General features: G+C 37.9%; 2 protein-coding genes across 9 annotated transcripts in view; one reads left to right on the top strand and one right to left on the bottom strand.

Annotated features, from left to right (window-relative positions):
• LOC123774009 (uncharacterized) overlaps nucleotides 1-13,210 on the top strand; it is a 61,160-nt gene extending 47,950 nt beyond the window's left edge. For 2 of the 3 annotated variants that reach the window (XM_069318761.1, XM_045768070.2), the window contains exons 2-3: nucleotides 629-915; nucleotides 7,355-13,210. In XM_069318761.1, coding sequence (XP_069174862.1) covers nucleotides 864-915; nucleotides 7,355-8,415 — 1,113 coding nt within the window. In that variant the 5' untranslated portion in view covers nucleotides 629-863 and the 3' untranslated portion in view covers nucleotides 8,416-13,210. The remainder of the gene's footprint in view (nucleotides 1-628; nucleotides 916-7,354) is intronic. The other variant, XM_045768071.2, reaches the window with a different exon arrangement.
• LOC123774008 (modifier of mdg4) overlaps nucleotides 1-17,572 on the bottom strand; it is a 96,428-nt gene that overhangs the window by 62,810 nt on the left and 16,046 nt on the right. The gene's annotated exons all lie outside the window — the stretch shown is intronic.

The raw sequence follows: 17,572 nt of genomic DNA, 5'->3' as shown, positions 1-17,572 counted from the left end.
ACGTCAGGTGAGATAGCAGCGGTAACACCAATAATGACTGCTGATAACGATAATAACGATCGTGTCGATAATCCCGACGATAATATTAATAACAATGAAAATAACGCTAACCCAAAGATGGCAACCTGTAAATGCAATTGTTTATTAGGGCCTGGGAGGTGGAAATCCGCTACATTATCAGCCGCGAATACTCTCTCGAAATGGTATTTGTGTATGTTTTGTGCGGCTCATGACGTCCCTCACTGATAGTTACCATTCCTGGGCGTGTATAGTGTTCCTATATCGCATCGCCACTTAGCGCCGCATGAGCGGACATCCGAACACGGTCAGCACCCACAGTGGCCGGCTCATAAAACCCACAAAAAACATTTCTGGGAATAAAGTAATATTTACCCATGGTGGGACTGCCCCCCCTCAGCAATGCGGGACCCGGATACAAGCCCTGAGGAAGGGGGAAAGTCAGTCGAGCAGCAAGCAGTCGTGCTGCTGTTGCTGTTCTCCACACTCCTCAATGGCCATAATGTCACACCAAACACACTAGAAAATTGCCCGTCTTATTTCTGCTTCCCATATTTCCTTTCGAAAGCCGTTGTTACAGTACACTTCATAACAATTAAGATAAAACCAGAGAACGCCGGCAACGCGTGGACCAAGTTACACAAGATCCGAGAATGTTCTGCTCGTGCGTGAAAAACAAAAAGTGCGAAACCGTCATTAAGAAGGAAACGTACTTTTAATGGGCAAAGATAGTCACCACAAGAACTTACAAATCTAAGCCCGTTAATTAATTAGGCTGTCATAACACGCTGTCTAGTAGTTCCCGCGTTTCACCAAGCCTCCCGCTCGCCCGCCCAGCCAGCATCATGGCGAGAGCAGATATGGATTTCATGGACCTGTTTCTTCAGTACTTGGAAGGTACGTCTGGCCATGAACCCACTGGTTACATCGTTTGAGACTGCCTTCAAAGGTACCAATCACGCTCTCAAGTTAATGCATTCATTTTTTTTTAAGTACGCGACATTTTTATTCTAAAAACTATGCCTAATTTATGTAATACACTATAAGAAAGTCCAAGTCTTTTGCAAGAGTCTAACCTTCATTTAATAATTATCAGTCAATCCCAAGAAATTTAGTTTATTCACTGCCGTAACTACTCAAAATATGAATACTGGGAGAGTTTACCGTTCCTCAGCATCGCCAGCACCCCACATTTGTGGATGGAAATGACAAAATATATTTATTAAATCTATTTATCCATGGTAGTTTTCATTTATTTAACCACAATGCACAGTACATAAAGCTGTAAGAGCAAAGCGATCTCATTCCTTAACAGTTTTCATTAAGTGTCAAATATACTAAAGACATTATTTACAAATAATGCGGAGAGACTCTCATAATAACGGGCAAGAACATTAATACCCAACCCACGCGTGAAAAAGAAAGAAAATGACGTTTTTGATCGTCCTGGATCCTTATCATGACACGGGCCGCCGGACGAACCTAAACCTCATTTCCGTCTTTGTAATTCATTGTCAGTTTATTTATATTATAATATATTTATTTTATATAACTATATATATATTTTATATATACATATATATATTGTATTATTTATATATACATATATATATTATTGGATGGGCCTATTGGCCCATCCAATAATTGCCCCTCTGCAGTGTCACGTATTGTACCTCACCTCACTCCACCATTCTCTCCTGCCTATTTATGTCCAGTGTTCGACCTGTAAAACCACTCCTTCTGAAGATATATTAATATACGAAAGTACTTAAGGAAATTCCTGTTTCAATTTTCCTCCGTGGTCTGACACTGTCACATTTTTAATCACGTTTATTTTCGTGATATATACACACACAACTTATATATATTATACATATATATAAATTATATATATAATATATATAAATTATATATATAATATATATAAATTATATATATAAATTATATATATAATATATATAAATTATATATATAATATATATAAATTATATATATAATATATATAAATTATATATATTTTTCGTGATTTACACACAATATATTATATATTATATAATATATATAAATATATATTTTTTGTGCCGTGCTTAGCTTTTGACAATTTTCCCTCATTCTTTATTTTCTTTACTGTTTACAAATGCAATTTTCTCCAGTAAATGACAACACCGAGGCCGGAACCACTTGCACTAGTAGTGAGGTTCAATTAGTTGCACAAAACTAAGTATGATGCTGGACCCGGGCTCGCGTTTCCAGTTACGTGTATAATCACTTGTATATAGTTTGGTATATATATACACACACATGCACGCGTACCTTTCTCCTAAAAAAATGGTGACCATTTTTCTAAACCATAAACTAGATATTTGTTTTCTAACATTCGACAGAATCATTTGGAAGCCTACATTAGGATGCTTCATAGTATCCCCCATCTTTAGAAAATGAAGTCTAGGCTCTGTTCTCTGCCTGGACAGAGTTGGTCATCTAACTCCAGAGCTTCTTACGTACAAATTTTCCTAATGTATTTTCTTCCGCATCTTTACTCCTTTTCTTCCAGTGTGATCACGTGAACAGCCAATGCCCAGCGAGAGGTTATCGTGTCGATGTGGAGGTATATGGCAGTCCTGGACACTTTGTACAGTGCTGCCATACCTAGACATGTTAGTCTACAGCTCACTTAAACCAACCACACACACGCATCAACACAATACAATATTATAATAAAATTTAAATTACAAATATAACTGTTGCAAGTATAACACCAACCCACGGTAGACATCAGAACAATTTACGGGGAAATGTTATGGCTGCTGTTGTGACATAATTTGCATAATAATTTGATTGTAGCACAAATTACGCAGGAAGCTCCTGGCAAATTATGCAACAACCCACGCTTTCTGCAGGTCCTAGAGCGTCCCGACTGTAAGAGACCACTGAAGAATACCTCGACTGTGGCAAGTTGTTGTTAATAGGCACTAGGGTCATGGTAGTACTGTCGCGTTCGTTCTCGACGCACAATCCAGAATTCCGGGTTCGAATTCCGGGTGGGAAAGAAATGGTTGGGCACATTTCCTTTTCACCTAATGAAACCCTCCCTTCCGCCCCCCCCCTTAGCAGTGAGTAGGTATTCAGGAGTTAGTCAGCTTGCTGTATGGTTGCATCCTGGGCGGGGTCAATAATTATGCCTGGGGGTGGGGAACCTCGATAAAATCCAAACGTGTATGAATACACTCTGGCTTTCCTGTCTCCCGACACAATGAATTAAAATTAGCAGTAATGATGGGGGCGATGCGCACTTGTTTGACCTTGGTCGCCACAGGTACCCTCAACCTGTTCCTCGCCTCTTCTCTTCTCTACAGCCGTACACAAAGGTCTACACTGCGTAGTATGGGTCTCTGGTTCACACCCACCCACATGCCCCACTCTCACCCACCTAGGTAGGTCTCAGGCTATCCACTAACCGAAAGTGTCAGAACACAGGCTATCCACTTCATCTTGCCTTTGCCATGATTTCGGGACCTTAACGTTCCAGCGGCCCAGTCCCCAAGACCCCTACCAGGCCTCCTGGTTGATGGACTCGTCAACCAGGCTGTTGACTGACCATACGCGACTGCTCGCAGCCTGACATATGAATCACAGCCTGCTTGATCAGGTATCCTTTGGAGGTGCTTATCGAGTTCTCTCTTTAACACTGAGGGAGTGTTCCAGCGGCGCTGATGATCATTAGCCTCATGAAGTCAATATTGCGGTGTTTTTAATTTCACTCCACCACCGCAATTTTTATGCTGGAGTCGCATGTGTAAAAAATAGTGCGTTCAGTAATAGGACAGGCTGCACCTCAGGGTCACGCCTGACCACTCGCCCTCCCGCCTCGGGGTCAGGCCCGCCCACTCGCCCTCCCGCCTCGGGGGCCATGCCCCCCCATTCACCCTCCCGCCTCGGGGCCAGGCCCGCCCACTCATTAATCAACAAGTGGGCGTTAATGACGTTGACGCTAATCAAGGTCATTAACGTTGATAACACAGACTAAACATCGAACCAATGCCGCTCTTGTGCCCACTGAAGGCCAGGAAGTTAAACAAATCAGATCTGTAATTTTAATTTGTAAATTTAATCGGTAAGCATAAGTATAACGTGCATAGAGTAGCATAAATGATGCGTTTATCAGTCAGTGTAAGCCAGGCGCTGATTTTTCCCTATAATATAACTTCGATATACACAATATCGCTTTTTAAACCATTGAAACAAAATTCTCGCACCCCTCTTCACCCATGATCAATTACCGAGGTGCAGGAGACGCCGGGTAGGAAGACGAGGTGCTCATTGACTATACAGCAGGGGATGACAAGTTGGAATGTGAGGCAGCACACATTATTTGGGCAGATAATGCAAGGTGGTGGTGGTGTAGGTGCCCAGACGGGTGTTGTGGAGTGGTACAACTGTGTGTATGAGGATGGGGGTAGGCGAGGTGAGGTAGGGACAAGATGTGGCGGGAGGGAGGGTGGCAATGGGTAGCATGACCGCTTGCCACCCACCCGCCTGCCGCCCGTCTATCAGACAGTGACGACACCCACACAAAGCAACCTGGCGCCTTCGGCTGTCACCTTGGGGCAAGCGCCCACTCATACACTACAGACTGTAATACACGGTAACTATGCGTCTGCGCTCCCACACCTCCAATTTCTCAGCCATATATAAAATTAGAATCTTTCAAGTTCACCCCTTTATATCGCCTTTCTTGCTCAACCTGAACCATGAACCACTACTACTGAAGCTCAAGAGGAATTAGTGGTCCACGTCATATAAATTGTCATCCACACTTCCGTGGAAATAAACATTCAATTCACCTGGGCTCTAGGAGACTCGAACCGTGGACTCCATGCATGTGAGGCCGAAGCTCTATTGACTGGGCTATTGAGTGGTCTTAATAAAGGAAAGTTTCTAGAACCAGCATCCTGCTGCCAAACTGGAATTTTCTACTTTCCATTTGGAATATTCCCTTGCCAACCAACACCACTATAATATGCACAAAATCTCATACAATTTATTCCAAGAGCCTACCACTGCTACTAGAGAATCTTGGAAACTTAACATTGCTACTTTTTTTTTAATCTAATGGTAAAACCAAGTGTCCCGCTGATTTTAACACCGGTATCAAGCTGTTCATGGAGCCTAGTAACAGTGCTAGACCATTGCAGGATCCCAGTACCACCACCAGTCTCAATAGCCTAACATTACCACACACTCTTGTATGCATTAGGTTTCAAGACTATCCCAGTAACATAATACCACCAGTGTTTTAGAAAAATCTTGTGCACTACCAGTATGTTTCAGAAGACTACCAACATTACAAAACCATTTAGAGAGGATATCAAAATAAACACTTGCTAAAACTATACAAAAAGATTTAGAATGTGCACATGACAACGAAAGTGAAGTGACAAAATGCAGGCTTTCTTACTTCATAACCCACCAGCAATTTGATCCCATTAACCCAAGTGCCTGAAGCATTGTCAGGATCATTCAAATTCTGGCATACATGTGAAGCTACAGCTCTTATATCATTGGTTCAGTTAATGTAGTACTGTACTAACGAAGGTCATAATGAAACCGACGTCTCCATTCACAGTTTAATTTAATGACAAGTTTGCAATGTATCTGCCTATAGTCTGACTTTTAATCTGTTGTTAAAATGCATACATTTAAACATTTTGAAATTTTATGTAACTAAATAGATTTGTTTAACTGGAGAAGGGAGAGATCAAGAATTTCCAGCATTTATATAGCCTGTAACCTAGCAAGATTCATTATCATAAGCAGTAGGACAACTGCTTTAAGAATATCTTAAAAATTTCCTAGTAAATAATTAAAAAAGTTTAAAATTTATCTTATTTCCTAGCAATTTTGTGTTGCAAAAGGTTTTATCAGAATCTCTTTCTACACAAGGATAATACACAAATAAGTATAATTTCCTATATTACATAGACCAGCCACTTTAATTGGACGGTAGAGCGACTGTCTCGCTTTATGCAGGTTGGCGTTCAACTCCCGACCGTCCAAGTGGTTGGGCACCATTCCTTCCCCCCCACCCCGTTCCATCTCAAATCCTTATCCTGACCACTTCGAAGTGCTATAAAGTCATAATGGCTAGGTGCTTTTCCTCACTAATTAAAAAAAAAAAAATTATATTACATAGCACTTTCTAGTACTGTATTAGTATTCGCAACTTTTAATACAAATATTGTATTCATTCCAAAATAATTGTTAAGGTAGTAATAAAATATATGTACTTTTACTGACTTAACCAAGATTTATTATATACAGTACCTGTAAATAATAATAATAATTTTGTTTTTGCCCGAAACGCTATGTGTATTAGTGGCTTTAGGTATTGTATGTACTAGCTCTATCTTTAAATCCAACATTATGTTTGTAACTCATCTTCAATGTATGTACTGTACCTTTACTTTATTAAAAAATCTAAATCTAATCTAAATCTAATAATAATAATAACTGTATATAGCTAAACATTTATCATGTCCATGTTCATTAGCATTATTTTGTGGGCGATCTGCATGGGCAGCACCTACAGGGAACAAGTTTCTTGAACAGAAAATTATCAATACTGTATAAATTGACGAGTTCAATTTCAGCATACTGTACAGTATACACGATTCATAGAACTATGTTTTGGCTAGAAACACATAAGTTCTATTTATGTAAATTAGCAACATGATCGAGAAAATCCTGGTAAAACACATGACATGCACTATATATAATGTCTTCTAGTGAATACTGTAGTATGTATAAAAAAGGTCCTGGTAAAGTAGTACAGTTGGGTTCATTCTCAACTCACAATTGAGAATTCTGGGTTCAAAGCCAGGGTGGGACAGAAATGGTTGAGCTCATTTCCTATCACCCAATGCCTCTGTTCATCTAGCAGTAAGTAGGTTCCCAGGAGTTAGTCAGCTTGTCGTGAAGTTGCATCCTGGAAGGGGGGTCAGTAATTCAACTTTAGGGATACCTCAATACAAGGCTAACATGTATATACATTATACACTCTGGCTGCCTGTTCCAACAAAATGAATTATAATGCCTTCCATTAGTATGAAGTTTATTGATGACATTATTCAGTTTTTGGATAACACCACATATCAAATTATTTATGTTTCACTTTTCAAGCGCTCTTTAAAAGCAAACTTTCAGTTCTAGCAGCAAATTATAGAAAACAAAACTCAAAGTATGCACGACATGTTTTGGCTTTATACTTCATATATCGATGCTAAATTGTATTATTAAAGTTGTCATAAATCACTAATATCATGCACTTATTTTCCAGGCAACTTGATTGGCATGGTTGGTCCAGATATGCTGTGTGGAGCGGCATGTTTCATGGGTCCAGAAGTGGGAGAGGGCAGCTCTCCTGACCATGCACTGTTATACCGGGGTGGTGTGGTTACAGTCATCCAAGCTACTTCTGCCGATCTCGCCTCCCAGGGTCTCTCGCCTTATCCTCATGTCCATCTAACTACAGAGCACGCACTTTCAGTCACTCGTGCTCTTGCCACTCTACATGCTCACACACTCATAAAGCAAGCAAAACAAAGCAAAAGATCTTGGGGATCTTCATCTCAAATTAAACAAACTGAAAGAGAAGTTCACTCTGCTACTTCAGCCACTACAGATGCAGAAGAGAGTAATACTGGGGAGAGCAATGATGCAAAAAGTTGCAGGCCAGTGGAAAGAGGCTGTGTGAATGATAAGTGGACTGCACAAGTATCACGGTTAAACATTGTCGAGGCAAATTTGTCAATTTTGGTAGATACTTTACAGAATACTGGCAGCAATGAAAGAACCGTTCGACGATTGGAGGCTCTGCAGTCTGACCTTCCAACATTAACACAGTTTTTGCAATTTGCCTCTGCCATGCAGATTTGTAAAGTACCTAGTGTGGGTCCTGTCTGCACTAGAGATATTTGGATCAGACCACAGGAGGGGGAAGAAGATGAAGATATGATTGCAATAAGATTAAGAGGTGGTCAAGAAATGGAAAGTCCACCACTCCGTGATGCTGCTTGGGTCTGGCTCACTCTACTTGAAGGAGAAACACTACATGACCGTTATATGGAGCTCTGTGATGATTACTGTAATGCTTTTAATAAAGTACTTCTTCGCCAAGAGGCAACATCTGATGTGGAGGAACTCTCTTATTTTGATGTAATGCGAGATCTAGGCGAAAATTTCTTGCATGCCTTCATCACTATAATACACAAGTTTGTTGTCTCCGGTACTTGGTTTTTCGATCGCCAACTCCACACTGAGGAAGGCCTTCAATCATTAGTTGAGGTGATAAACTTTTTGGTGGATAATGGCATTGTTGGATCTATTTTTGTTATCTGATACTTGCTCAATCCTTTTCAGTTGGTTTCACAAGGAAGAGATGTATTACTGAACAGTAGTAAAGTCCACATATAGATTTTGGTATAGCAAGTATTACTTGGGAAGCAATTTTCAACTAGTAAACAAGGCTCCCCATTACCATTCTTGATGCCAACACAGCACAAGTTTATAATTCTAATACAGAACAGTGATAATGAAAACTATTTAAGAGTAAAAAGGTTAGTGCCACGTATAACTGTGCTTAGACGGCAGTTGTACTCTCTTGCTTGTTGAACACGTTGCCAATCTAGTAGCTATATTCTGTTACCTATCTACTACTGGCGCATCACTACACAGCACATGTGGCCAAAGCAAATGGTTGTCCCCAACACAAATTCTATTATTAAAACATTAAAGTTGTTTCAAGCTAAACAGCATAAATGAAACTTTAGTGATATCATATATCCTAAGGAATTATATTGTAATTACTGCACAAGTATTTTATATTTCATGTCATATACATACTTGTATTTTTATATTTCATGTGGGTATGTACCAACAGTACATACCTGTGAATGAAAACAACCCCTGGAGGCCATATAATAGAAACAACAGGAAAAGCCATCTGAGTCTATGAACACAAGAGGAACATTCTGGAAAATTATAAACAGTAATTTCAAGTATGGAATCCGATGGAGAAACCACAACAATTCATCCTAAAACACACTCTACCAGATAATAAACCCCATCACACATGGGCAACAGCCATTGGCCATACTAACCATTATGCAGAAGGACAGGCATGCTGGGTGTAGGGAAATAATCTAGGTGAAGAATATTAAACCTTGACAAGTGTGAGTAAGCAGACATAGGTCACAAAGTGTCAATAAGTGATCCATGCTCACCTTTGGCTCTTAAACATTCACAGGAGCAGGGCCAGCATGACAGGCAGGTCTTTCACTTGCACAAGTACACAAGTCTCACTCTCTCTCAATGCTAATGTTTTTCTAAGCTGAGAATACAGTCTCCTTCCTTAGAAGGAACTCCACAATCCTTTAGAACATGCATAGCTGGTTGGGTACAGGAAAATGCAACCATACCCCAAAGAGGGAAACCCTGGCAATGGTCAGAGTGAAATGGAATCCAAGGACACATGCAATAACAGTGACAAACACAATCATGGAGCATAAACAAAGATAAAGAAATAGCCACTAGCAGAATACACTTGTTCCCCTCCCTTGTAAAATGAGCCAGATTCTGCACCTGGCTCCGGGTAGGCAAAAGATGGAATTTGGAGAACTGATTTGTTGGGATGAAAGCTTGGTAGAATCAGAATAATTCTGAAAGCCACGAAACAGTCACTCCTGGAATGTTTCTATTAAGGTTTCTTGTATATTGTACAATACTGGTAAGCGCTGAAAAACAAGATAGAAACACTGTATATATATTTATCAATATTGTGACCAAGATGTACGAAGTGTTAGCAATATATTTTTACTGGACAACATTCCATTGATCAATAAGAGGTTGCAACATAACAATCCTACATTAAGTACCCAGTATTTTCATAATGCATCACATTGTGTGGTAGGCGTGATACACACATTTATCACTGTCCAACTTTGGATCTATTTCTTCCTGTATGTAATCCACCTTGTTAGATATTCAGCATGTTGTTTACAGACACATGATTCAGTATTATTAATCTTGGGCCTTGCAGCCCAAATGTTTGGCCCAATATTGCTACATTTGGGCAAGCTTTAAAGATATAATGTTTACTTTTTGCAAGTTCCAAAACATTCTTATTAAGATGTGTATGGAATGGAACATCTAAAACATGCATAATTTATCAACTTTGGATATTTTTCTGAAAAGAAAATTTAGCCGTAAATTTTGGACAGCTTATGGATATATAGTATATCAAGCAGCTAAATATCACGACCTTCAATTAACTAAAGCAAAGCTATCTCAAATGCTATTTTATTTGTGTATAATTGTCAAGTAATCAAACCCATGACAAACCTCTGGATTAATCACAATATCTTGATGCACTAATATTTAGAAGCATTTTCTATATATGTTTATGTTTAGTAAAAATGGTATATTTTAATAGTACTGTACTTATTTCTAACATGTAGAAAGTGGTGGATAATAACTATTTATTTGTACCACAGACAAACTCCATTTAAAGTTATTTTGTACATGAACATTTCACTGCCCTGAATCGGGAATGTCCAGATGGTTAGTTACCAGAGCCATGTTGAAATCTTTCTGCTCTTAGATCTATCAGTAGTTCAAGTCACAACGTGTACTCTTCTTCCACGTGAAGTATACAAGAGCACTGCACTTAACCTAGTCTTTGTCATGAAGTTCTCCTTTCCCCTGCCCCTTAACCCTAGTGAGGAATGAGGTATGAACTCTCAGCAAAGACTTCAAACTAAATACAGTGGCTGTTGTAATAGGTTTTTTCTTTTCTTTGCACTTATTTTAAAAGCTTCTAAAGAAAAAACAAACTGATCCAAATCAATGTTACTTAAATGTTAAGTGCAGTATTTTGTTCATACTATTATTCATACTGTCAAATATTTCCAAGTACTATACCTCTTATATATCTGTGATTTTCTCTCAGTTTTTTTATAATTAACATTATTGCAGTGCATGACTGGGCTTTTCCCGGGTTATAGGCCCCAATGCATTTACTATTATATAATAATTTGATCTCAAAGTAATTTCCTTAAACCAGCCAATTATGAAATAAAGCATAATTAGTTTTATATACTAAGGAAACCTGCACCTAAGAGTGAAACCTGGGAATGCCAACCTTTTCCATGACTCTCAAGACTCCACCCCATAACTAGTCTAAGATGAGACAGTTATTTAGGAGTACAGTTCTTTGCAAACTAAGAAACAAATATACTGGAATTATTATGGTAACCTCTATAAATAAAAAATGTAATCAGTTTTAAAAACTATCATGAGCTTACAGTAGTTAAACAGTAAAAAGAATTTAGCCCTTACACTGCCATCAACGATTATATAGTACAAGTGTGACATTTGTTCCAAGACTGCCCTTAATGATTGTGATAATTTTTATTTATATTGACACTAATTTGTATTCATGTGGTGTGATTGTGTGTGAGAATTCTCACTGTACAGGTTGCTAGCATCTTCCAAGATTAAGACAGCAATGGCATACAATGGTATCGGATGTCTTTGTGTGGTTTTATATGTATGCTGTGACGCTATTTACACTAATTATTACTTGTGAATTATTGTCAATCTATTGTATTATTTAATTTTAGATTTAACTAATATTTTACTAATATTTATGAAAAAATAAAATCACCAATTTACGTAACATTCATAATTATTATTATTTTGTTTGGTTATACAAGTTACCTATTACGACTATAGTATTTGTACTAAAGAATGTTTTTCAATAGGGCTATTTAATTTAAACTCGTGAGCAAATTTTTGACAACACTGACAGCCCTTCATAATCAGACTGCTATAAATTGAACAACTGTGTACCCGACCGGGCAAGCAATAAAATTTTGTTGTAAGTCATACCAGTGGAGGGACGTCTAAATCGTCTGAAACTTGGCAATGTAAGGGTTAATAACCTATAAAATATAATTAGTTTTTAAATACTGTTTATGGAAATTAAAAAAAAAAAAATACTACTCAGATATTTGATACAATATAAAAAATTCACATTCATAACTGACATTTTATGAACCATTAATTCACTATTACTGTATATGTGTAGACTATTTTAAGTTATAGTATTTTGTTCTGTAATACAAATACTGTATAATTGTTATAGTTTTAATACACTGCTGTGTCATGGCAAATATTGTAACTTTTTTGATACTGCATTTAAAGTTGCCTTTCTGTATGTAATCACTCTAAGAAATAATTAAATTCTTATGTCTTAAATGTTTAGTAGAACGTTCATGCAGGTGTTCATATTTTACCCTTTTTTGTAAAGGTTAGGCAATATGTATTCTGCATTGTACTCTGGTTCTTGAGACACCATCAACTCTAATGTCACAGCATAATGTAAACTAAGGAATATAACCAATGATAAAACTTGAGTTCAACCTCTATACACAAAGTATTCATAGTATAACTACCGTGTGTGTGTGTGTTACTTCCATTCATAGCCAATGGCAAAACTGGAGTCTCGTCTCCACATACCCATTCATATCTTTAGACAAGAAAACATATCTCAAAGTCACTGCACAACTGAGAATCTCAAAAAAAAAAAAAAAAATAAATGTTATGTTACTGAAGATCTAAACAAATTGCCTCCTGTTATAATATATTGTACTTTGTGAACCACATTCATTCATCCTCTGATCAATTAGACTGTAGATCCACTGGTGATCAGTTATCTAATGAAACCTTATTATCTTCTAGGTTTCTTTAACTGAGCAGACGATGAGAAAATTATGTTACATTTAAGACAAGAAGTCATTCTAAAAGCAATGGATGTTATTATTAAGGTGGTTCACATTTTGTTAAGATCAAATTCTCCTAATCTTCTTCAGTATTTGTTATATTTAGTACATAGAGAAATTTTGTAACTGTAAGGTCACATCACTTAAAGAACAACTCTGAAGTGTAGATTAGATCCTTATGCCTAAAGTAGAAAAAATGACTAAAACTTCTCCAATATATCATACGAGGCAATGTACTGTGATGTTATTAATAAATACATTATGAATTTTATAGAAAGATTTCCATATATTACTCATTCTGAGAGTTCAGCCAACAGTGGCAATAAAATAAACATGTTTTCACCTATTATGTATATTGTGCTTTCATTTAACCTATAATATTCTAATCAGAAAACAGATGATCCAAGAAAACAGAAATCCAAGTACAGTACTTTTGTGATGTACTTGGCTCATATAGACTGTGCAGATACATATTAATGTGATATCTTTTATAGCAACCTACTTGACCTTTATTTATAGGGATGATCTAGAACATTGAAAGTAATTATCAAAGGAAAGCACATATCCAGGTAGTTTATGTAGCAGCATAGTCTTCCATAGCTATGTTTTCATCAGGTTTGCTAAGTTTACAACCTCTACTGAATCATTTACCAATCCTTGACTGCTTTCTCTATCCTAGGATCAACATTACTCTTCAACACTGTCATACAATTAAAAACAATTTTCTCCTCTTCTTTATCCCCTGGACAACCTCCTTAAAACTTTATTTTACCTTAAGCACTCTAATTCACAAATATTAGCTCTATATCATGCTACAGTATTTCAGAGTACTATGCCTCACCATACAAGATTTTACTAGTTATGTCACTTTATCGCAAATTAACCAAACACGTCTACATGTTACTGTTAGCACATGTTATTCCAAATTCTTTCTATTCACTCATAAAAGTAAACATTCCATGGGAGCAAATAAAGCTAAAAACCAGGGAACCAAAAGAAGGCAACTTCCCACTCTACGGGCTCACCATAGCCTGTGCTACTTGGAACTTCTGTTCCGAGTAGCCGAATCTAAAACAACAACAGGCAACTTTCGCTAGGCCAATTTGGCCAATTCTGACCCCACAATTCCCTGTATTCAGGTGACAAAAACAAAAAAGGCACCCACTCCTGGGTACACTTCTATCACCCTCTCCCATACACCCTACGCAATAGACTGAACCCTCCACACATGCTCATAGCGCATGTCTCTCTCTTTCTTACAACACCAACATTTGACAAGAGAATTAGCTAGTGAACGATGTGTTGGGAAACATTATAGACATGCAACAGTCTTTTGCCCCACTAGCCCAAGCATTCTCCATAAACTGTTCACCCAACCTGCTTCATCAAATACATTCAAGATACTCTCCTGATCTACAAGAACATCCAGGACCACATGAACAATATTCTTTGGCTGAAATATAAACACCAGACTCATTTGCCGATTTTCAGTCAGCAAAGACCCACAGGGAACAAACTTTTACCACTTTTTCAGCAGGTCAAACCATTTCTTCCCATCACCAGAATCCTATAATGTACACTCTCAGGCACTTGGTCCTTCATTTTTATTACAGCCTACAAAATAATTCTACAGAAGGCCTTTTTCCTACATTTGTCTACATAGATATTGTTGCTTTAACAGGAAAAAAAAATGTTTCCAAGCAGAGACCCGGTAGTATTGTACAGCGGGTTCAATTTTGACGCACAATCGAGAATTCTGGGTTCGAATCTTGGGGTGGGACACAGAAATACTGTAGTTGGGCACATTTCCTTTCACCTATTTGGACTGTTCACCTAACAGTAACTAGGTCCTCAGGAGTTATCAGCTTCTTGTGGGGTTGCATCCTGGGCAAGGTCAGTAATTCGACTGGGGGGGGGGGGGAAGAATCTTGATATAAGCCTACCGTGTATAAATATACTCTAGCTGCTTATCCCCTAACAAAATGAATTATTATTTTTTATTGTTATCTTCAGCATTTAAGTCTCCTTCACTTTCTTTTAATATAAGCATAGCTAAAAGACAGAAAGCTCCACCCACAGAGTTACATGCATTCACCACAGGTAACTTCCCCTCTAAATTGGCATATATATACTGTACTGACATTCTACAAGTACTCTTCCCTCCCTCCCCGCCCATTTAAATGCAATACTAATACTTGTACAATATTTCTTCACAGTACTCTCTTTATCAATGCTCTTCTTAAGAGAAGTGTCTTTAATGGCTGTCAATGCTCTTGCTTGCCACATAATAAATCACTCACCTTGGAAGCAAGGTTTTCCAAGCTCCTCCAGGGTTTTTCGTATTCAAACTCACTGCGTCAGAAGTCCTCAATCTTCGATAATTTCAAACTACTATATTTCCTCTTCAAAAGTCTCTGCCTTGTCCAGCTGAATCCCACTCGTATCTTCATTCAGTATCATTTTAATTGTTTCACGTTAACATATCTTAATTAACCTGCTTATCACATTTCCCTTTTTGAAAATAATAGATATTGGTCAGACCTGCCTGATTCTTAATAATGACGCATAATAATTAGCGAGCTTTATCTGTAGGTGTACCTTTGACATTGTAGTGTTTATTTGTACTATTTTAAACAGCCTAAGTCAAAATTTCTCATTCATACCCCATCATCTTGCACCTGTACATAATGGTCCAGCATAACTACTCCTCAATGCAGACCTCTGGCTGCATCTGTCACTCTGTCTTGGGTTTCTCAAAACTAGGACATTTATTGCAATAACCACCATTCTTTCCCAACTTGCACTACTCTCAACTGCGATTACACAAAATTCTCTTTTATCAATTACACAACCTCAGCGCTTAATATATTCGACCCACTTCTAATACGTCACCATTCTTATTTATTTCATACAGAATATGAACCATGTAAAATAATATGCAACTTTTGAAAACTAGACAAGTTTCTTATTACCAGTAGAGGAAACCTGTAAGGCTTATTGAGGTCCTACAAGGGCCAATCACTGACCCCCTTCAGGATGCAACTTAGAACAGTTGCTTAACCCTTAAACGGCGCATCCTTAGAGGTCACAAAACGAAAAATATTCAAATTATGTAAAAATTACTTAAAAATGTTAAACAAATCTCCAACTTGTTGACCAAACCACACACTAGAAAGTGAGAGGACGACAATGTTTCTAGGAAGGGACGACACAATCGACTTGAGAATGGTCCAGGACTGACCGAAACGTCGTCGTCCCTTCACTTTCTAGTGTGTGGTTTGGTCAACTTTCACACACTGTTTCTGACCAACATATTTCAGCCAATTTATTGTGACTCCTCGTCTGCAAATCTTCAACTTATTGGCTTCAGGGCCATGAAACTTCCATCAAAATATTTTCTGAAATTGATTTTAGACAAATTTTTTAAAAAGAAGAACGTTTTGTTGACGAGAACAGCTCCTATTAATTGGAACCGAGGGATAATGGAATAATAAAGAGATGCAAGCACCTGTCCGACGCTCAAAGAAGAAGAATAGTAGTAAGAAGTGTCCACAAAGTGGATATGCAGCTGGTGCCTTTATGGCATTGCCGAGTAATATATAACAACATAATAATGAATAATTATGTTATTATGCTCTATTTTGTTATACATCATATAAAAACATTGCCCAATGTTAATATCTGTTACTTTCATCAATGTCCATTTGGGGGGGGGGGAAGGGAGTTATCAAGGGAAAGCGCCAGGCGATTATGACCATTTAGCACTGGAAAGGGGTCAGGATAAGGATTTAGGATGGGATGGGAGGAAGAAATGGTACCCAACCACTTGGACGGTCGGGGACTGAACGCCGACCTGCATGTAGCAAGCGGGATCCGATTTTTTTTTTTTTAAATTTTAATTTTTTTTTTTACTTTGTTTATTATCCGATTTTGTTAGAACCTTTACATCCTGGAGAGTGCATACACATCCCTAACTATCTGAAGATGGAATGAAATTGGTCAACAAATAAATCAGTAACAGAACTCGCAGAACTTGGAACTTGGAATTTTTTTTGGATGATTTTTTCAGAGATTTCAAACTCTATTTTATATTTTATACATTTTAATTATAAAATGCTATTTTAAGTGGCATTCATAGTGTTTTGAGTGTTGTGTGTTGCGAGCCGGTCAAGGAACACAGTGAAGAACTGACCACCGAAGAACTTCACAAGGAGCAGCACCAAGAGACAGCTGAGGAAATTTCTTCAGGAGAGTACAGAATGTCCCATCCTCATTAATTAAGAAAATGTGTGCAGCATGGGAAGAATTGCAAACTTTTGCTGAAACGACTCACCCAAATCACGGTGCAGTAGGCCGTTGCCTTAACCTTTTTAATGACACTGTGATGCCTCACTACAGACAAAAATTAAAACATATAGAAAAACAAGAATCTCTGGAAAGGTTTTTAGTAAGACAAACAAGTAGTGAATCACAACCAGGTCCTAGTGGTATGCAGGTAAAATGTAGGAGAGAGTGAACCCCAGAGAAGTCCTCACTGCCTGATGTGATAATGGAAGGGGACTCCCCTTCCAAACAGTAACACCTCTCCTCCCCTCCTCACCATCTTCCATATGCATCACGAGTCCTCCATAAAGGTAAGATAAACATGTACTGTATTGTAGTTTGAAAAAAAAATTGTATTCAGCATAAAATGTATTTGTAAGTTAATATTTTGA

The sequence above is a fragment of the Procambarus clarkii genome, chromosome 91, assembly GCF_040958095.1.
Source record: "Procambarus clarkii isolate CNS0578487 chromosome 91, FALCON_Pclarkii_2.0, whole genome shotgun sequence".
In the NCBI taxonomy this organism is placed as follows: Eukaryota; Metazoa; Arthropoda; class Malacostraca; order Decapoda; family Cambaridae; genus Procambarus; species Procambarus clarkii.
The sequence above is the reverse complement of the archived record's forward strand: the minus strand, read 5'-3'. Positions and strand labels throughout refer to the sequence as shown.